At 52.5% G+C, this 22,049-nt stretch overlaps 1 protein-coding gene across 1 annotated transcript in view; it reads left to right on the forward strand.

Moving 5' to 3' along the window:
- Positions 1 to 15,702: 15,702 nt before the first annotated feature.
- lrrc61 (leucine rich repeat containing 61) overlaps positions 15,703 to 22,049 on the forward strand; it is a 71,243-nt gene continuing 64,896 nt past the window's right edge. Inside the window, exons 1-2 of the mRNA XM_070864229.1 lie at positions 15,703 to 15,882; positions 19,137 to 19,229. Of these exons, the coding sequence (XP_070720330.1) occupies positions 15,864 to 15,882; positions 19,137 to 19,229 (112 nt within the window). The 5' untranslated portion in view covers positions 15,703 to 15,863. The remainder of the gene's footprint in view (positions 15,883 to 19,136; positions 19,230 to 22,049) is intronic.

Here is a 22,049-nt window from a genome sequence, read left to right on the forward strand (position 1 = left end):
AGGGGCAGTACTGAGGGAGCGCTCCACTGTCGGGGATCTGTACTGGGGGAGTGTTGCACTGTTGGAGGGGTGGTACTGAGTGAGTGCTACACTGTTGGAAGGCAGTACTGGGGAAGCGTAGCACTGTCGAGGGTCAGTAATGAGGGAGTGCCGCAATGTCGGAGGGGCAGTACTGAGGGATTGCTGCAATGTCGGAGGGACAGTTCTGACGGAGCACCGCACTGTCGGAGAGGCAGTACTGAGGGAGCACTGCTCTGTCGGAGGGGTAGTACTGAGTGGGTGCCGCGCTGTGGGAGAGGCAGTACTGAGGGAGCGCCGCACTGTCGGAGGGGCAGTACTGAGGGAGCGCCGCACTGTTTGAGGGGCAATACTGAGGGAGCGCTGCACTGTCGGAGGGGCAGTACTGAGGGAGCGCTGCACTGTCGGTGGGGCAGTACTGAGGGAGCACCGCGCTGTCAGAGGGACAGTACTGAAGGAGCGCTGCTCGGTCGGAGGGGCAGTACTGAGGGAGCACTGCACTGTCGGTGGGGCAGTACTGAGGGAGCACCGCGCTGTCAGAGGGGCTGTAATGTGGGAGCGCCGCACTGTCGGTGGGGCTGTAATGTGGGAGCACCGCTATGTCGGAGGGGCAGTACTGAGGGAGCACCGCGCTGTCAGAGGGGCAATACTGAGGGAGCGCTGCTCGGTCGGAGGGGCAGTACTGAGGGAGCACTGCACTGTCGGTGGGGCAGTACTGAGGGAGCACCGCGCTGTCAGAGGGGCAGTACTGAAGGAGCGCTGCTCGGTCGGAGGGGCAGTACTGAGGGAGCACTGCACTGTCGGTGGGGCAGTACTGAGGGAGCACCGCGCTGTCAGAGGGGCAATACTGAGGGAGCGCCACACTGTCGGTGGGGCTGTAATGTGGGAGCACCGCCATGTCGGAGGGGCAGTACTGAGGGAGAGCCTCAATTTTAGAGGGGCAGGACTGAGGGTGCGATGCTCTGTCAGAGGAGCGGTACTGAGGGAGCGCCGCATTGTCGGGGGGCAGTACTGAGGGAATGCTGCACTGTCGGAGGTGCCGTCTTTCGGATGAGACATTAAACTGAGGCCCCGTTACTCTCTCAGGCGGACATAAAAGATCCCATGGTAGTATTTGGAGAAGAGCAGCGGAGTTCTCCCCAGTGTCCTGGCCAATATTTATCCCTCAACCAATTTTCTCTGAAAGCAGATTATCTGGTCATTATCTCATTGCTTGTTTGTGGGAGCTTGCTGTGCACAAATTGTCTGCCGCATTTCCCACTTTACAACAGTGACTACACTTCATAGAAGCGCTTTGAGACTTGCGATAAGCCTTTCTTTTTATTTACAGTCCTTTGTGGTGTTCACCATGAATTTAATAGATGCTCAATTTAGAAAATTGGGAATGATTTTCTAAAAATAACCAGCAAATTGGGAACAGAGGTTAAATCGGCTTATAGTTTATTAATATTAAAGTGCTGCATGTGGAGAACCTTGGATAGACATCAGCATTTTATAACATGCCTGAAAGAAAACAAAACACCAACTTGCCTTGTTATAGCGCCGTTCACAAAGTAACACTGTCCCAAGGTACCTCACAGGAGCATTATCGAACAGGGTTTGACACCAAGTGACAGAAGGAGTTATTGGGACAGGTGACCAAAAGTTTGGTCAAAGAGGTACGGAAATTTCTCCTGAATTCCTCATTGGATTTATTGAGTTTATTCGATGTGTTGAGAGATAAATTGACCATGGGGGATGCGGGGTGGGGGGGGGGAGGGGGGAGGCGGGGTGTGTGGGGGGGGCAAGGGGGAGGGGGTGTGTGTGGGGGGGAGCGGGGTGGGGTGTGGGGGGATGGATGTGGAGGGTGGGTGGGGGGAGGCGTTTGGGAGGGGGAGGATGGGAGGGGTGTGGGGTGTGGTGGGGAAGGGGTGAGGGGGCGGGGGGGGGGGGTGGGGGGAGGGGAGGTGGACCAGATCCCAGCTATGGTTTGGGCCTGACCCACCATGCCGTGGAGTTTTCAGTGGGGATGACAGTGATCAGGGACGGGATTCCCAGCTCAGACACAGACTGTGGATTAACCCGAGCTAATGCTGGTGAGGACACACCTTCCTTTGTGCAATTCAGCAACAATAACGTGTATTTATATAGCGCCTTTAACATAGTGAACCGTCCCAAGGCACTTCACAGGAGTATTACAAGACAAAAGATTTGACACCGAGCCCTATCAGGAGAAATGAGTGTTGATAACAAAAAGCTTGGTTAAAGAGATAGATTTTAATGAGCATCTTAAAGGAGGAAAGAGAGATAGGCAGGCAAAAAATTCCAGAGCTTGGGGCTCAGGCACCTGAAGGCACGGCCACCGATGGTGGAGCGATTATAATCAGGGATGCTCAAGAGGGCAGAATTAGAGGAGTGCAGACATTTCAGGGGGTTGTGGGGTTGGAGGAGATTACAGAGATAGGGAGGGGTGAGGCCATAGAGGGATTTGAAAACAAGAATGAGAATTTAAAAATCAAGGCGTTGCTTCACCGAGAGCTAATGTAGGTCAGCGAGCACAGGGGGTGATGGGTGAGTGGGACTCGGTGCGAGTTAGGACACGGGGCAGTGAGCATAGGGGGTGATGGGTGAGCGGGACTTGGTGCGAGTTAGGACACGGGGCAGTGAGCATAGGGGGTGATGGGTGAGCAGGACTCGGTGTGAGTTAGGACACGGGGCACAGGGGGTGATGGATGAGCAGGACTTGGTGCGAGTTAGGACAGGGGGCAGCAAGCACAGGGGGTGATGGGTGAGCGGGACTCAGTGCAAGTTAGGACACGGGACACGGGGGTGATGGATGAGCGGGACTTGGTGCGAGTTAGGACACGGGGCAGTGAGCACAGGGGGTGATGGGTGGGCGGGACTCGGTGCGAGTTAGGACATGGGGCAGTGAGCACAGGGGGTGATGGGTGAGCGGGACTCGGTGCGAGTTAGGACACGGGGCAGTGAGCACAGGGGGTGATGGGTGAGCGGGACTCGGTGCGAGTTAGGACATGGGGCAGTGAGCACAGGGGATGATGGGTGAGCGGGATTTGGTGCGAGTTAGGTCACAGGCAGCAAGCACAGGGGGTGATGGGTGAGCGGGACTTGGTGCGAGTTAGGTCACAGGCAGCAAGCACAGGGGTGATGGGTGAGCGGGACTTGGTGCGAGTTAGGATACGGGGCACAGGGGATGATGGGTGAGCGGGACTTGGTGCGAGTTAGGACACGGGTCAGCCGAGTTTGGGAGAGCTCAAGTTTACGAGAGTAGAATGTGGGAGGCCAGCCAGGAGTGCGTTGGAATGGTCAAGTCTGGAGGTAACAAAGGCATGGATGAGGGCTTCACTGATAGTTGATTTTCATTCCCTTTATTTTGAAAGTGTTGAAAGTGCTCTCTTTGAGACCATTGGGAATCACAGAGTCCGAGGATTGGGCTCGCAATTACCCATTCTATCCCATTGCCCAGACAATTCACTGCTCAATTTACAACTTCTTTCTCAATTCCATGAACTTTCACCTTGGCTTTCAGTCTTTCCTGAAGGACTTTGTGAACTGATTTCTGAAAATCACGATCAACAATATTGCTTCCATCAACCAGCTGGTTCAGAGCCTGAAATGACTGCAGTAAATCACTGGGTTTGGACATTCTCTTCAGAAGCCTGTGTTGTTTTTAATTTATTTCATTTATTTTTCCTGGTTCTTTGACCTCTCTGCTCTTATGTCCCTCACAACTCTGCATTAAGAGATGGTGTGAAGTTTTCCATTCAGTGATGTCGTCATGAAAAATTACTCTCCCTGCCCTTCTATTTAGAAGCCAGAAGCTGGATTTTGGTAACTCGGTAAGTCAAGTCAATCTCTCCCAACCACCTCATTCGTGAATATGAACATTTAAATACCAAACTGATATGCAGCGGTAGGTACAGGGGGCTAAAAGGGTTAAATGGTGAGGAAAGATTGCCATGTATGACCATGTGTATAAAGGATTAAGAAATGATCGAATTCAGGTTGTTAAGATGATTACATGATAAGATAGAGAGAAACTAGCATTAAAATCAGAGCCAGGCCGTTCAGGAGCGATGTCCAAAAACACTTCTTCACACAAAGGGCAGTGAATATCTGGAAAACTCTCCCTCCAAAAACCTACTAAGGCTAGGTCAAACACCTGAATTTGATCATTTCTTAATCAGTCATTGAAATTTGGCATGCAGGTACAGCAGGCGGTGAAGGAGGCAAATGGTATGTTGGCCTTCACAGCTAGGGGATTTGAGTATTCTGCCATTGTACAGGGCCTTGGTGAGGCCACACCTTGAATATTGTGTTCAGTTTTGGTCTCCTAATCTGAGGAAGGACATTCTTGCTATTGAGGGAGTGCAGCGAAGGTTCACCAGATTGATTCCTGGGATGGCAGGACTGACATATGAGGAGAGAATGGATCGACTGGGCCTGCATTCACTGGAGTTTAGAAGGATGAGAGGGGATCTCATAGAAACATATACAATTTTGATGGGATTGAACAGGTTAGATGCAGGAAGAATGTTCCCGATGTTGGGAAAGTCCAGAACCAGGAGTCAAGTCTAAGGATAAGGGGTAAGCCATTTAGGACCGAGATGAGGAACATAAGAACATAAGAATTAGGAACAGGAGTAGGCCATCTAGCCCCTCGAGCCTGCTCCGCCATTCAACAAGATCATGGCTGATCTGGCCGTGGACTCAGCTCCACTTACCCGCCCGCACCCCGTAACCCTTAATTCCCTTATTGGTTAAAAATCTATCTATCTGTGACTTGAATACATTCAATGAGCTAGCCTCAACTGCTTCCTTGGGCATAGAATTCCACAGATTCACAACCCTCTGGGAGAAGAAATTCCTTCTCAACTCGGTTTTAAATTGGCTCCCCCATATTTTGAAGCTGTGCCCCCTAGTTCTAGTCTCCCCTACCAGTGGAAACAACCTCTCTGCCTCTATCTTGTCTATCCCTTTCATTATTTTAAATGTTTCTATAAGATCACCCCTCATCCTTCTGAACTCCAACGAGTAAAGATCCAGTCTACTCAATCTATCATCATAAGGTAACCCCCTCATCTCCGGAATCAGCCTAGTGAATTGTCTCTGTACCCCCTCTAAAGCCAGTATATCCTTCCTTAAGTAAGGTGACCAAAACTGCACACAGTACTCCAGGTGCGGCCTCACCAATACCCTATACAGTTGCAGCAGGACCTCCCTGCTTTTGTACTCCATCCCTCTCGCAATGAAGACCAACATTCCATTCGCCTTCCTGATTACCTGCTGCACCTGCAAACTAACTTTTTGGGATTCATGCACAAGGACCCCCAGGTCTCTCTGCATCTCAGCATGTTGTAATTTCTCTCCATTCAAATAATATTCCCTTTTACTGTTTTTTTCCCAAGGTGTATGATCTCACATTTTCCGACATTGTATTCTATCTGCCAAACCTTAGCCCATTCGCTTAACCTATCTAAATCTCTTTGCAGCCTCTTCTTCACTCAGAGAATTGTGAAGGTCAGTTCGTTAGATATATTCAAAAGGGAGTTAGATGTGGCCCTTCCGGCTAAAGGGATCAGGGAGTATGGAGAGAAGGCAGGAATGGGGTACTGAAGTTGCATGATCAACCATGATCATATTGAATGGTGGTGCAGGCTCGAAGGGCCGAATGGCCTACTACTGCACCTATTTTCTATGTTTCTATATAATTGAAGATGTCAAAACTTAATAATAGACTTTTCTTAGATAAGGATACGAAAGAATATGTGAAGTTTTTCATTCAGTGATGTCATGAAAAATATGGAACAAGGTGAGTAATTGGATTTAGGACACTTGTGGGTAAATCAGTGTCGGAACAGTGGGAGGCATTCAAGGAGGAGATCCGGAAGGCTCAGACCAAACATGTGGCCTTACAGAAAAAGACTGGGAAAAATAATTCTAGAGCCCCTGGATGTCTAGGGGCTTACAGGGGAGGATATAGAAAAAAAGGGACGCTTATGTCATATACCAACGCTTATGTCAAATACTATAGAATCGTTAGAGGAATATAGAGAGTTAAGAGGCAAAATTAAAAAGGATATTCAGAATGCTAAGAGAGAGCTTGAGAAATTCTTGGCCAATAAAATTAAGGAAAACCCAAATATATTCTATAAATAGATTAAGAGTAAGAGGGTAACTAAAGAAAGGATAGGGCCTATTAGAGACCATGAGGGTAATCTGTGCGTGGAGGCGGAAGATGTTGGTAGGGTTCTTAACGAATACTTTGCATCTGTTTTCACAAAGGAAAGGGGCAATGCAGATACTGCTATCGAGGAGGAGTGTGATATTCTGGATTAAATAAATATAGTGAGAGGAAGTATTAAGGGGTTTAGCAGCTTTGAAAGTAGATGTAAGTCCCCAGGCCCGGATGAAATGCATTCCAGGCTGTTGAGCGAAGTAAAAGAGGAAATAGAGGCCTTGACCATTATTTTCCAGTCCTCTGGGCATGGTGCCGGAGGAATGGAGGATTGCTAATGTCGTATCCTTGTTTAAGAAGGGAGAAAGGGATAGGCCAAGTAATTACAGGCCTGTCAGCCTAATCTCAGTGGTGGGGAAATTATTGGAAAAAATCATGAAAGATAGGATAAATCTGCATTTGGAAAGGCAAGGATTAATTAGGGACAGTCAGCACAGATTTGTTAAGGGAAGATCGTGTTTGACTAACCTGATTAAATTTTTTGAGGAGGTAACTGGAATGTCTGTAAGCTTGTAATGTTGTAGCTTCACACTGTGGATGTGGACGTATTGTGTTACTGCAACTAAAGGTGACTAAATGAGTCAGCTGACCAGAAGCTTCCAGAACTTCTGAGATGCTGTCTGCCATTATAGAAAGCTGTGTATGTTGTGTTCTGTGAATATATCACATTTGGTGACGAGATGGGATTTTTGGATGATATAAAGCTGAAATTTTGTTGGTGAAGGATTCAGCCAGCCGACAGAGAGACTTTGGAAGCTTCTCTGTCTTTGGAAAAAGCTACAAAATCCGAGGTTAAAAAAAGATCACACTAGTTTAAACTGCAAAGTCAAAATGGCGGCACCCATAGCAGTAATGGAACACTTAAGTGAATATAAACGTGACCAGGAAAGGTTTAAGGTGTATGTGGACCAGCTAGAAATGTATTTCACTGCAAATAATATAATCAAAGTTCCAGAGAATGCAGATCAGAACCAGGCTGTGTTGGAATGGAAGCGAGCTATCTTCTTATCGGAAGCGGGACCTAAATTGTATAAAACCCTGGTAAATCTGCTTGTGCTTGCCGAGCCAAAGGACACGATGCTTAAAGAGATTTTAATGAAGTTGGAGCAGCATTACAACCCGGTACCATTAGAAATTGCTGAAAGCTATCGTTTCGGTATACAAGATCAAAAGACTGATGAAAATATCAGTGAGTAGATTGTAGTATTAAAAAAGCTATCTATTCACTGTAATTTTGGAACTTTTCAAAACCGAGCATTGTGGGACCGTTTTGTTTGTGGGATGAAAAGTGATGCGATCAGAAGAAAGTTATTGACAACGCCTGACTTGACTTTTGATATAGCTTGTCAGACAATGAGATCGATGGGCATGGCCGACCAATATTCCTGAGAATTTCATAATAATTACAGTCATCAGACAACCGAGGTGAATCGCCTGCAGGTTAAAAGTAAAAGGCAGTGAGTGCCCAAAGTCTCAGAAACTGGAAATTCTAATAGAGTGTCGACAACACATTGCTCAAAGTTGTCCATATGTGAAGACAGAGTGTTTTTTCTGCAGGAAGACTGGGCAGCTTGCGAAGGCATGCCAACTGAAGGGTAAACCAGCTTCCAAAGCTATGAAACCAGCTTTCAAAGCTATGAGTAGAAATCCCCAGAAACTACATAGCATGGAAGAACAACAACAGGATGAGGAGATGTTAGAGTTACACGTCATCAAGAGCACGAGGTTAACGGACAGCGATTTGAAAAGTATCAAAATCCACATAGATGCCAATGGAAATCGACACAGGTGCATCCATGAGTGTAGTACCGGAATCACTATATCGCGACAAATTGCGTGATTTCCTACTGGAGAAATCCAAGATGGAGCTGAGAGGCTACTCGGGAGAGAATATTCCTCTAATAGTAGTGAAAGGAGACAAGCCTGCCTTACTAGGTTTAGATCACTGAAGCTGGATTGGAGTGAGATTTTTCGTGTTGAAACGAGATTTGCATCAAAGGATAATGTTATCAAGAGTTATCCGAAGGTGTTCTGCAAAATGGGCAGTCCGATCCAAGGCTTCAAGGCGAGTGTCAGGGTACAGAAGGACGCTAGATCGGTTTACTACAAGCCACGTTCTGTACCATATGTACTCAAGGAGAAAGTTGAGCAAGAACTCAAAAGACTAGAGACTGAGAACATTGTTTCTAAGATAGATCGATGTAATTGGGCTACACCCATTGTTGTTGTACCTAAGTCCGATGGTAAGGTAAGATTGTGTGGTGATTATAAAGTAACCGTAAACCAGGTTCTAGAGGGTAATGTCCCCAATACATTGCCAAATATCGATTTGTTCACAACACTGACAGGTGGTCAGATCTTCTCAAAGTTGGATCTTACGAATGCCTACTTACAACTTGAACTAGATGAGGAGTTCAAGTCATGTTTGACTATAAATACTCATCTAGGCCTATATCAATTTAATAGGCTACCGTTTGGAGTGTCTTCCGCCTCTGCCATATTCCAAGGGGTGATGAACCAGATTTTGCAAGGTATTGAAGGGGTAGTATGTTATTTGGATGACATACTAATTTCAGCACCAAATAGGCAAATTCATAATAACATATTGAATGAAGTCCTCAAACGGCTAGAGAAGCACAGAGTAAGAGTGTCTGCTCGTAAGTGTGAGTAATTTAAAAACTCAGTGGAGTACTTAGGGTACAGAGTAGACAAAGATGGTTTACATCCAACCATGGGAAAACCGGATGCAATTAGAAATGTATCCACTCCCAGGAATGTCACTGAACTTTGTTCATTCTTGGGTCTTTTGAACTATTATGGGAAGTTCCTACCAAATTTGGCTACAGTATTACATCCACTGAATTAACTATTGAAAAAAAAGGTCCATTGGAAGTGGTCAAAAGAATGCGATACAGCATTCAAGGAGTGTAAAAGCAAATTGGTAGAGAGAACCATGTTAGTTCATTATGACATATCTAAGGAGATTAAGCTAGCATGTGATGCCTCTCCATATGGAGTTGGGGCAGTAATCTCTCATGTATTATGTAGTGGGGAGGAGAGACCAATTATTTTAGCTTCACGCACTCTCAGTGCCAGTGAGAGTAATTATGCGCAAATCGAAAGGGAAGCTTTGGCATTAATTTTTGGGGTCAAGAAGTTCCACAAGTACTTGTATGGTCGTAAGTTTACCATCGTTACGGACCATAATCCCCAGACAGCAATCCTCCATCCAAAGTCCCCAGTTCCAACATTAGCTGCAGCCCGAATGCAGAGATGGGCTTTGATTTTATCAGCATATACATATGATATTGAATACAGACGATCAGCTTATCAAAGTAATGCTGATGTCTAGATTGCCTTCCCCATCACAAGTTACACCCGATAGGGAAGAAGTGTTCTATTTTTCATACACTGATGAACTGCCAGTCACAGCTGGAGAGATTGGTAGAGCAACCAAACGTGACCCAGTGATGTCAAAGATGTATGATTATATTGCAAATGGATGGCCAAACCAGGTAACAGACAAAGATAAACATCCATTCTTCATTTGTAGGAATGAATTATCTGTCGATAAAGATTGCATCATGTGGGGTGCAAGAGTGGTTATACCAAATAAATTCAGGTCCAAATTATTAGGAGACCTCCATGACCAGCACCTGGGAATGTGCTTGACTAAGAGTTTTGCACGCAGTTACTTATGATGGCCAGGTCTTGATAAAGATATAGAGTACATCGTCAGTCAGTGTATGACATGTCAATCGGTATGCAAGCCACCACCATCAGTACCATTACAGCCATGGAAATGGCCTCCCAGGGTGTGGCAAAGGTTACATATCGATTTTGCTGAGTTAGAAGGACAACAATTGTTCATTGTGATTGATAGCCATTCAAAGTGGGTTGGGGTGTTTCCAATGTGGAAAATAACAACAAGTAAAACATTCGACATTTTGCGAAGTTTATTTTCTTCATTTGGCCTCCCAGAAGAAATTGTTTCGGATAATGGACCATAATTTTGTTCAGAAGACTTTGCACAATTCACGAGAAAAAATGGTGTGAAACATACCAAGGTTCCACCGTACCACCCTGCTTCGAATGGTGCAGCAGAGCGCACTGTACAAATTGTAAAACGTGCCCTCATCAAACAAATGTTAGATCCAAATACAAAGAAGCGACAGTTGTCATTGGATCACAAATTGGCTAATTTTCTAATTACGTATCGTTATACTCCTCACACAACTACTGGTGGAACACCAGTAGAGTTGTTTCTCAAACGACAGCCACGAACCAGATGCTCATTGTTAAAACAAGATTTGGCACAGTCCAAACACAATTAAAACAGAAAGAGAATCATGATAGAGGTAGAGTAAAAGAGAGAAGTGTGAAATTAAATCAGAAGGTGAGAGTGAAGAACCATCACCATAAATGGTTAAAGTGGTTACCAGGAAGAGTGGTGAAGATATGTGGTCCTCGCACATATTTGGTAAAGATGTTTGATAATGGACAGGTTAGGTTTGTTCATATTGATCATATTTTACCTACAGACGTGGAAGGAGTTGAAGGTGGGAATGATTCAATTTTTTCTGATTCTTCAGATAGTTTTGATACACCAGTCGCAAATCCTAAATCCAATGTACTGGAAACAAATCCAAGAGAAAATCAGAATGTAAGTCTGAGTCCGAGTCAGGAAAACAAACAATCTGAAGTTAGAGTGAGTTCAAATGGGAATCAAGGATCAGCCTCGAATGAGTTTAAATTCGACACCATGTTCGGAAGGTTCTGTTCGAGAGCGAAACAGAAAACGAGTGGTTAAGTTAAATTTGTAAATATGGCAAAATAACTCCATATCCTTTAAGTATAACCATGCAAGTTATGTATGATGTTTGTTATAATAACTTCTTCATTAAGGAGGGAGAAATGTAATAATGTCTGTAATGTTGTAGCGTCACACTGTAGATGTGGACGTATTGTGTTACTGCAACTAAAGGTGAATAAATGAGTCAGCTGACCAGAAGCTTCTGGAACATCTGAGATGCTGTCTGCCATTATAGAAAGCTGTGTGTGCTGTGCTCTGTGAATATACCACAGTAACCAAGAGGGTCGATGAGGGTAGTGCATACGATGTAGTATATATGGACTTTAGCAAGGCTATTGATAAGGTCCCACATGGTAGACTGGTCACGAAGGTTAAAGCCCATGGGATACAGGGAAAAGTGGCAAGTTGGATCCAAAATTGACTTGGAGGTAGGAAGCAAAGGGTAATGATTGATGGATGTTTTTGTGACTGGAAGGATGTTTCCAATGGGGTTCCGCAGGGCTCAGTACTGGGTCCCTTGCTTTTTGTGGTATATATCAACGATTTAGATTTGAATAAAGGGATTATGATTAAGAAGTTTGCATATGACACTAAAAGTGGCTGTGTGGTTAATAATGAAGAGGAAAGGCATGGGCTACAGGATATCAATCTACTGTTCAGGTGGGCAGAGCAGTGGCAAATGGAATTTAATTCCGAGAAATGTGAGGTGATGCACTTTGTGAGGGCTAATAAGGAAAGAGTATACACATTAAGTGGTAGGCCACTTAATAGTGTAGATGAACAAAGGACCTTGCAGTACTTGTCCACAGATCCCTGAAAGTAGCAGGCCAGGTGGATAAGGTGGTTAAGAAGGCAAATGGAATGCTTGCCTTTATTGGCCGAGGCATAGAATATAAGAGCAGGAAGGTTATGCTTAAATTGTATAATACTTTGGTTAGGCCACAGCTGGACAGTTCTGGTCACCGTATTATAGGAAGGACGTGATTGCACTAGAGAGGGTGCAGAGGAGATTTACTTGGATGCTGCCTGGAATGGAGAATCTTAGATATGAGGACAGATTGGATAGCCTGGGTTTGTTCTCATTGGAACAGAAGAGGTTGAGAAGAGACCTTATTGAGGTGTACAAAATATTGAGGGACCTGGACATAGTGGATAGTAAGGACCTATTTCCATTGGTGGAAGGATCTATTACAAGGTGGTTGGTGGAAGGTTTAGAGGGGATTTGAGGGGGGCTTCTTTACACAGAGGGTTGTGGGGATCTGAAACTCGCTGCCTGGAAGAGTGGTGGATGCAGAAACCCTCACCACATTTAAGAGATGGTTGGATGGGCACTTAAAGTGCAGTAACCTGCAGGGTTACGGACCTAGAGCTGGTAATTGGGATTAGACTGGATAACCTTTTGTTGGACGGTGCAGATATAATGTAAGTACTGCAGGGAATAGAATACAGCCAGGGTGATCTCCTGGACTAATGTCGATCAGCTGGATGGGTCAGAGAGGAATTTTCCCAGATGTTTTTCTCCCTAAATTGGCCTGGATATTTATCTGGCTTTTGCCTCTCCCAGGAGATCACATGGCTCCGGTTGGGGTGGAGTGTAGAATGTTTCAGTATAAGGGGTGTCGCAGTTGTGTGAGGCGGACTGGTTGGGCTGGGTGCTTTTTGTCTTTCTGCCTTTGTTCATAGGTTTATATGTAACCTTCAGGGCTGCTGACCGAGGGCTGTGCGGCTCTTTGTCGGCCGGCGTGGACATGATGGACCGAAATGGCCTCCTCTGCGCTGTAAATTTCTATGTTTCTATATCAGCCATTATCTAATTGAATGGCGGAATAGGCTCGAGGGATTGAATGGTCTCCTCCTGTTCCTATGTTCCTTGTCGTGAAAATAATTTTTAACCTTGTGCATCTCATTTGTGTCCAAGTAACTTCCACCAGTTAAATAAATTACATTTTGCTACTTCGGTAATGATGCAATGTGGATAATTTTACAAACTTGTATATCTGTTCAAGAGATTGGCCCACTGAAAGCAGATGGTGGATATTTGTTGCATGCTCCCCACAAATGTTTATCCAAATGGATGGCCAACAGTGGGGGCGAGCGAGTGTGTTCCCGGATTGAGGCGAGGGCCCAGGGGCAGCACGGGCCAGCCCACACTCCGATATGTGTGCGCACTAGGCCCGTGCAGCAGAGGAGGTCTCCAGTTGTCCTGGTTAATCCTTCTCACTGGACCAAGACCTAGCTCTGTCAAGCCCGTGTGGTGACTCGTGTGCAACGGCCACCCCACGTTAAATTAAATCCACGCACAGGCATCTTCCACCCTTCAGGATGTAGTTTGGGATCTGGAATATTCGGTCCTTCATTGATACACCTGTGAACTCATCCCTTTTCGGCATTGAAGCAAGTCATCTGGATCAGTTGCTATGGATTGGAGGGTAGCTAATGGAATCCCACTTTTTAAAAAAGGAGGGAGAGAGAAAACAGGGAATTATAGACCGGTTAGCCTGACATTGGTAGTTGGGAAAATGCTGGAATCAATTATTAAAGATGAAATAGCAGCACATTTGGAAAGCAGTGACAGGATCGGTCCAAGTCAGCATGGATTTATGAAAGGGAAATCATGCTTGACAAATCTTCTAGAATTTTTTGAGCATGTAATTAGGAGAGTGGATAAGGGAGAACCAGTGGATGTGGTGTATTTGGACTTTCAAAAGGCTTTTGACAAGGTCCCACACAAGAGATTAGTGTGCAAAATTAAGGCGTATGGGATTGGGGGTAATGTATTGAAGTGGATAGAGAACTGGTTGGCAGACAGGAAGCAAAGAATAGGAATAAACGGGTCCTTTTCAGAATGGCAGGCAGTGACCAGTGGGGTACCGCAAGGTTCAGTGCTGGGAACCCAGCTATTTACAATATACATTAATGATTTAGACAAAGGAATTTAATGTAATATCTCCAGGTTTTCAGATGACACTAAGCTGGGTGGCAGTGTGAGCTGTTAAGAGGCTGCAGGGTGATTTGGACAGGTTAGGTGAGTGGGCAAATGCATGGCAGATGCAGTATAATGTGGATAAATGTGAGGTTATCCACTTTGGTGGCAAAAACAGGAAGGCAGATTATTATCTGAAAGGTGACAGATTAGTAAAAGGGGAGGTGCAACGAGACCTAGGTGTCATGATACCACAGTCATTGAAAGTAGACATGCAGGTACAGCAGGCAGTAAAGAAAGCAAATGGCATGTTGGCCTTCATAGCGAGAGGATTTGAATATAGGAGCAGGGAGGTCTTGCTGCAGTTGTACAGGGCCTTGGTGAGGCCACACCTTGAATATTGTGTACAGTTTTGGTCTCCTAATCTGAGAAAGGACATTCTTGCTATTGAGGGAGTGCAGCGAAGGTTCACCAGACTGATTCCCGGGATGGCAGGAATGACATGTGTAGAAAAACTGGATCCACTAGGCTTATATTCAGTGGAATTTAAAAAAATGAGAGGGGAACTCATAGAAACATATAAAATCTTGACAGGATTGGACAAGTTAGATGCAGGAAGAATGTTTCCGATGTTGGGGAAGTCCAGAACCAGGGGTCACAGTCTAAGGATAAGGGGTAAGCCATCGAGGACCGAAATGAGGAGAAACTTCTTCACTTAGAGAATTGTGAACCTGTGGAATTCTCTACCACAGAAAGTTGTTGAGGCCAGTTCATTAGATATATTCAAAAGGGAGTTAGATATGGCCCTTACGGCTAAAGGGATCATTGGGTAAGGAGAGAAAGCAGGAATGGGGTACTGAAGTTGCATGTTCTGCCATGATCATATTGAATGGTGGTGCAGGCTTGAAGGGCCAAATGGCCTGCTCCTGCACCTATTTTCTATGTTTCTATCCTCATTTCAAGGGATTGCCGATGATAACAATGATATTCCTGGAGCTACCATTGCTTGATCGCATGCCTCCAACTGCTCCACCCGATCAAACAGTATTTTTTAGTCATCTCCAATATATTTTGTCACGAATAAAAATGTTGAAAGAAAGTAAAATAAAAATACACACAATTTTATTTCAACACTGCGATGACTTTCCCCGAGGTGCCCACAGCAGTGTCCATGGGATTAAAGTGTAAACCGGGAGATACCAGGAAAATGCTGGAGAGTGGCAACTCATCAACCGGCCCCAGACCCTCCGCACTCTCCCACCCCACCCCCACTTCACCACCCCCACCCAGCCCCACTCCCCCCTCCAACCCGACTCCCTCCAGTCCCACTCCCCCCCACCCCACCCCACTCTTCCCCACCCCCAGAATCCCACTCACCCCCCACCTCAAACCCACAGCCCACTGTTCCTCCTCTCGCCCGACCCCACTCCTCCTCCTCCCCTCAAACTCCACTCACCCTACCCCTCCCCCTCCCCAGCCCTACTCCCACTCCCCCCCATCCCCACTCCTTCTCAACCCCCACCCAAAACTCATTCCCCTCCCCTCTCCCACCCCCCCAAACCCCACTCAACCTAAGCCCCATTCCTCCTCCCTCAGCCAACCCATTCCCTCCCACTGCCACAACCCCACTCCCCAGCAGCCCCCTCCTCCACCCCAGCCCCACTCCTCCCCTCCCCAGCGGTGTCGTGAAATTTCCCTTCTGCCGTCAAGCAGCACAGCCGCAGTTGCCCGGATACCGGGCCGGGCCCTGGATGAACCTTGCGGCGGGGCTCGGTCACTGCGGGCCGGAGCCATTCGGTACCGAGCGGGAGAGCGTCTGAGCGTGAGGCCGAGGCCCCGGACAGTCACCCGGGCCACGGCTCCGTGCGGCGGGGATGGAGGCGGAGAGAGCGGGTGAGGGACGCTTCACACCGCGGGTCGGCCCCGACCCCGACCCCGACCCCGCTCACTGCCCCCCACTGATCCCTGACCCCGCTCACTGCCCCCCACTGATCCCTGACCCAGCTCACTGCCCCCCACTGATCCATGACCCCGCTCACTGCCCCCCACTGAACCCTGACCCCGCTCATTGCCCCCCACTGATCCATGACCCCGCTCACTGCCCCCCACTGAACCCTGACCCCGCTCATTGCCCCCCACTGATCCATGACCCCGCTCACTGCCCCCCACTGAACCCTGACCCCGCTCACTGCCCCCCCACTGATCCCTGACCCAGCTCACTGCCCCCCACTGATCCCTGACCCAGCTCACTGCCCCCCACTGATCCCTGACCCCGCTCACTGCCCCCCACTGATCCCTGACCCCGCTCACTGCCCCCCACTGATCCCTGACCCCGCTCACTGCCCCCCACTGATCCCTGACCCCGCTCACTGCCCCCCACTGATCCATGACCCCGCTCACTGCCCCCCACTGATCCCTGACCCCGCTCACTGTCCCCACTCATCCGACCCCCCTCCACACCCTGACCCCTGACCCCGCTCACTGACCCTGCTCACTGCCCCCCACTGATCCCTGACCCTGCTCACTGCCCCCCACTGATCCCTGACCCCGCTCACTGCCCCCCACTGATCCCTGACCCCGCTCACTGCCCCCCACTGATCCCTGACCCCGCTCACTGCCCCCCACTGATCCCTGACACCGCTCACTGCCCCCCCACTGATCCCTGACCCCGCTCACTGCCCCCCACTGATCCCTGACCCCGCTCACTGCCCCCCACTGATCCCTGACCCCGCTCACTGCCCCCCCACTGATCCCTGACCCCGCTCACTGCCCCCCACTGATCCCTGACCCCGCTCACTGTCCCCCACTGATCCCTGACCCCGCTCACTGTCCCCCACTGATCCCTGACCCAGCTCACTGCCCCCCACTGAACCCTGACCCCGCTCACTGCCCCCCCACTGATCCCTGACCCAGCTCACTGCCCCCCACTGATCCCTGACCCAGCTCACTGCCCCCCACTGATCCCTGACCCCGCTCACTGCCCCCCACTGATCCCTGACCCCGCTCACTGCCCCCCACTGATCCCTGACCCCGCTCACTGCCCCCCACTGATCCCTGACCGCGCTCACTGCCTCCCACTGATCCCTGACCCCGCTCACTGCCCCCCACTGATCACTGACCCCGCTCACTGCCCTCCACTGATCCCTGACCCCGCTCACTGCCCCCCATTGATCCCTGACCCCGCTCACTGCCCCCCACTGATCCCTGACCCCGCTCACTGCCCCCCACTGATCCATGACCCAGCTCACTGCCCCCCACTGATCCCTGACCCCGCTCACTGCCCCCCACTGATCCATGACCCCGCTCACTGCCCCCCACTGAACCCTGACCCCGCTCACTGCCCCCCACTGATCCATGACCCCGCTCACTGCCCCCCACTGATCCATGACCCCGCTCACTGCCCCCCACTGAACCCTGACCCCGCTCACTGCCCCCCCACTGATCCCTGACCCAGCTCACTGCCCCCCACTGATCCCTGACCCCGCTCACTGCCCCCCACTGATCCCTGACCCCGCTCACTGCCCCCCACTGATCCCTGACCCCGCTCACTGCCCCCCACTGATCCCTGACCCCGCTCACTGCCCCCCACTGATCCCTGACCGCGCTCACTGCCTCCCACTGATCCCTGACCCCGCTCATTGCCCCCCACTGATCACTGACCCCGCTCACTGCCCCCCACTGATCCCTGACCCCGCTCACTGCCCCCCATTGATCCCTGACCCCGCTCACTGCCCCCCACTGATCCCTGACCCCGCTCACTGCCCCCCACTGATCCATGACCCCGCTCACTGCCCCCCACTGATCCCTGACCCCGCTCACTGTCCCCACTCATCCGACCCCCCTCCACACCCTGACCCCTGACCCCGCTCACTGACCCTGCTCACTGCCCCCCACTGATCCCTGACCCTGCTCACTGCCCCCCACTGATCCCTGACCCCGCTCACTGCCCCCCACTGATCCCTGACCCTGCTCACTGCCCCCCACTGATCCCTGACCCCGCTCACTGCCCCCCACTGATCCCTGACCCCGCTCACTGCCCCCCACTGATCCCTGACCCCGCTCACTGTCCCCCACTGATCCCTGACCCTGCTCCCTGCCCCCCACTGATCCCTGACCCTGCTCACTAACCCCTACTGATCCCTGACCCCGCTCACTGCCCTCCACTGATCCCTGATCCGACTCTCTGCCCCCACACATCCGACCCCCCTCCACACCCTGACCCCTGACCCCGCTCACTGACCTTGCTCACTGCCCCCCCACTGATCCCTGACCCGACTCACTGCCCCCACTCATCCGACCCCCCTCCACACCCTGACCCCTGACCCCGCTCACTGACCCTGCTCACTGCCCCCCACTGATCCCTGACCCGACTCACTGCCCCCACTCATCCGACCCCCCTCCACACCCTGACCCCTGACCCCGCTCACTGACCCTGCTCACTGCCCCCCACTGATCCCTGACCCCGCTCACTGCCCCCCACTGATCCCTGACCCGACTCACTGCCCCCACTCATCCGACCCCCCTCCACACCCTGACCCCTGACCCCGCTCACTGACCCTGCTCACTGCCCCCCACTGATCCCTGACCCCGCTCACTGCCCCCCACTGATCCCTGACCCGACTCACTGCCCCCACACATCCGACCCCCCTCCACACCCTAACCCCTGACCCCTGACCCTGCTCACTGACCCTGCTCACTGCCTCTCACTGATCCCTGACCCGACTCACTGCCCCACTCATCCGACCCCCCTCCACACCCTGACCCCGCTCACTGACCCTGCTCACTGCCCCCCACTGATCCCTGACCCGACTCACTGTCCCCACTCATCCTACTCCCCTCCACACCCTGACCCCTGACCCCGCTCACTGACCCTGCTCACTGCCCCCCCACTGATCCCTGACCCGACTCACTGCCCCCACTCATCCGACCCCCCTCCACACCCTGACCCCTGACCCCGCTCACTGACTCCTCCACCGAACCCCCCTGACCACCCCATTGATCCCTCTAACAGCTGACTGCCCCACCGCCTGACCCCCGGCTCCCACCGACACTACACCTGATCCCTCCCCCGACCCTTCGAGCATCCCCCGTTCATCGAACCTGTGCTCATCCAGCATTTCTTTTCTGTTTCTCTTTGTTTTCAACAGATAAAAATGTAAAAATCACAGTGGAGCTGCTCAAGTCAAGAAGTGGAGAATTTGACCTGGAATCCATTCTGTTCCTCAAGCTGAAGAATGTTGGTGAGTAGAAGGTGTTGGCTCGTTATTTTGCAATAACAAAGTTACTTTCAGTGCAGTGTGTTGCTCAGTCCATTTATTTAGTTGGCGTTACATGCTGTTATCTTGTCTTCCTGACTTGCGAAAGAGCTTTACAAGAGATTACTGTTTGAAATGCAGTGGCATAACGGTAATTAAATCCACACATAGCCAGCACCCTGAACCAGCCGAGGAATGGCCAGGTTCTCTGCTTTTTTTTAGTGCTGTTGGTTGAGGGACAAGTGTTGACCAAGGCACTGGCAGCGTCGCCTCTCTTCCTTTGAATAGTGCCACGGGATCTTTTACATCCACCTCAGTTGGCAGCCAAAAGTCTGATTAGCACTGTATTTATAAGGCTGTTCACCATGGATTTGTCTGCTGCATCTGTAATATATAGATTGACGTAAATCTCCCTGACTGCAGATTATTTCATGTGATATTCACATGCTGAATATATCTGAGCACAAACTGCATTATCTTTGGGAACAGGGGAAATGTTTACATTTCGATAAACCCTATAACCAGCAACATTAGTCTGCAGTGCGCTGCATGCATCTCGGTGCTGAAATTATGTTAATAAACTGCTCACTTCTCATTTCTAGTGTTTTAGTGTGGGAACAGAAATTAGCCCTTCAGCCCATTACGCTGACTCCCTTGTAGACCAAAATCCATCATGAACAGTTTCTCTCCCTCCTCTCCACTCCCCTCGCCCCCTCCTTCTCCCCTACCCTCCCCTCCCCTCCTCCCCCTCCCCTCCCCTCCTCCTCCTCCCCTCCCCTCCCCCTCCTCCCCTCCCCTCCCCTCGCCCACTCCTCCCCTCCCCTCCCCTCGCCCACCTCATCCCCTCCCCTCCCCCCCCATCCTCCCCTCCCCTCGCCCCCCTCCTCCCCTCCCCTCGCCCCCCTCCTGCCCTCCCCTCGCCCCTCCCCTCCCCTCGCCCCCCTCCTCCCCTCCCCTCGCCCCCCTCCCCTCGCCCCCCTCCTCCCCTCCCCTCGCCCCCCTCCTCCCCTCCCCTCGCTCCCCTCCTCCCCTCCCCTCCCCTCGCCCCCCTCCTCCCCTCTCCTCGCCCCCCTCCTCCCCTCCCCTCGCCCCCTCCTCCCCTCCCCTCGCCCCCTCCTACCCTCCCCTCGCCCCCCTCCTCCCCTCCCCTCGCCCCCCTTCTCCCCTCCCCTCGCCCCCTCCTCCCCTCCCCTCCCCTCGCCCCCCTCCTCCCCTCCCCCCCTCCCCCCCTCCTCCCCTCCCCTCCCCTCGCCCCCCTCCTCCCCTCCCCTCCCCTCGCCCCCCTCCTCCCCTCCCCTCGCCCCCCTCCTCCCCTCCCCTCGCCCCCCCTCCTCCCCTCCCCTCGCCCCCCTCCTCCCCTCCCCTCGCCCCCCTCCTCCCCTCCCCTCGCTCCCCTCCTCCCCTCCCCTCCCCTCGCCCCCCTCCTCCCCTCTCCTCGCCCCCCTCCTCCCCTCCCCTCGCCCCCTCCTCCCCTCCCCTCGCCCCCTCCTACCCTCCCCTCGCCCCCCTCCTCCCCTCCCCTCGCCCCCCTTCTCCCCTCCCCTCGCCCCCTCCTCCCCTCCCCTCCCCTCGCCCCCCTCCTCCCCTCCCCCCCTCCCCCCCTCCTCCCCTCCCCTCCCCTCGCCCCCCCTCCTCCCCTCCCCTCCCCTCGCCCCCCTCCTCCCCTCCCCTCGCCCCCCCTCCTCCCCTCCCCTCGCCCCCCTCCTCCCCTCCCCTCACCCCCCTCCTCCCCTCCCCTCGCCCCCCTCCTCCCCTCCCCTCGCCCCCCTCCTCCCCTCCCCTCGCCCCCCTCCTCCCCTCCCCTCGCCCCCCTCCTCCCCTCCCCTCGCCCCCCTCCTCCCCTCCCCTCGCCCCCCTCCTCCCCTCCCCTCGACCCCCTCCTCCCCCCCCCTCGCCCCCCTCCCCTCCCCCCCCCCTTCCCTCCTCTCGCCCCCTCCTCCCCTCCCCTCGCCCCCCTCCTCCCCTCCCCTCGCCCCCCTCCTCCCCTCCCCTCGCCCCCCTCCTCCCCTCCCCTCGCCCCCCTCCTCCCCTCCCCTCGCCCCCATCCTCCCCTCCCCTCGCCCCCCTCCTCCCCTCCCCTCGCCCCCCTCCTCCCCTCCCCTCGCCCCCCTCCTCCCCTCCCCTCGCCCCCCTCCTCCCCTCCCCTCGCCCCCCTCCTCCCCTCCCCTCGCCCCCCTCCTCCCCTCCCCTCGCCCCCCTCCTCCCCTCCCCTCGCCACCCTCCTCCCCTCCCCTCGCCCCCCTCCTCCCCTCCCCTCGCCCCCCTCCTCCCCTCCCCTCGCCCCCCTCCTCCCCTCCCCTCGCCCCCCTCCCCTCCCCTCGCCCCCCTCCTCCCCTCCCCTCGCCCCCCTCCTCCCCTCCCCTCGCCCCCCTCCTCCCCTCCCCTCGCCCCCCTCCTCCCCTCCCCTCGCCCCCCTCCTCCCCTCCCCTCGCCCCCCTCCTCCCCTCCCCTCGCCCCCTCGCCCCCTCCTCCCATCCCCTCCCCTCGCCCCCTCCTCCCCTCCCCTCGCCCCCCTCCTCCCCTCCCCTCGCCCCCTCCTCTCCTCCCCTCACCCCCCTCCTCCCCTCCCCTCGCTCCCCTCCTCCCCTCCCCTCCCCTCGCCCCCTCCTCCCCTCTCCTCGCCCCCCTCCTCCCCTCCCCTCGCCCCCTCCTCCCCTCCCCTCGCCCTCCTCCCCTCCCCTCGCCCCCTCCTCCCCTCCCCTCGCCCCCTCCTACCCTCCCCTCGCCCCCCTCCTCCCCTCCCCTCGCCCCCCTCCTCCCCTCCCCCCCCTCGCACCCCTCCTCCCCTCGCCCCCCTCCTCCTCC

Source organism: Pristiophorus japonicus, chromosome 21 (assembly GCF_044704955.1).
Source record: "Pristiophorus japonicus isolate sPriJap1 chromosome 21, sPriJap1.hap1, whole genome shotgun sequence".
Classification (NCBI taxonomy): domain Eukaryota; kingdom Metazoa; phylum Chordata; class Chondrichthyes; family Pristiophoridae; genus Pristiophorus; species Pristiophorus japonicus.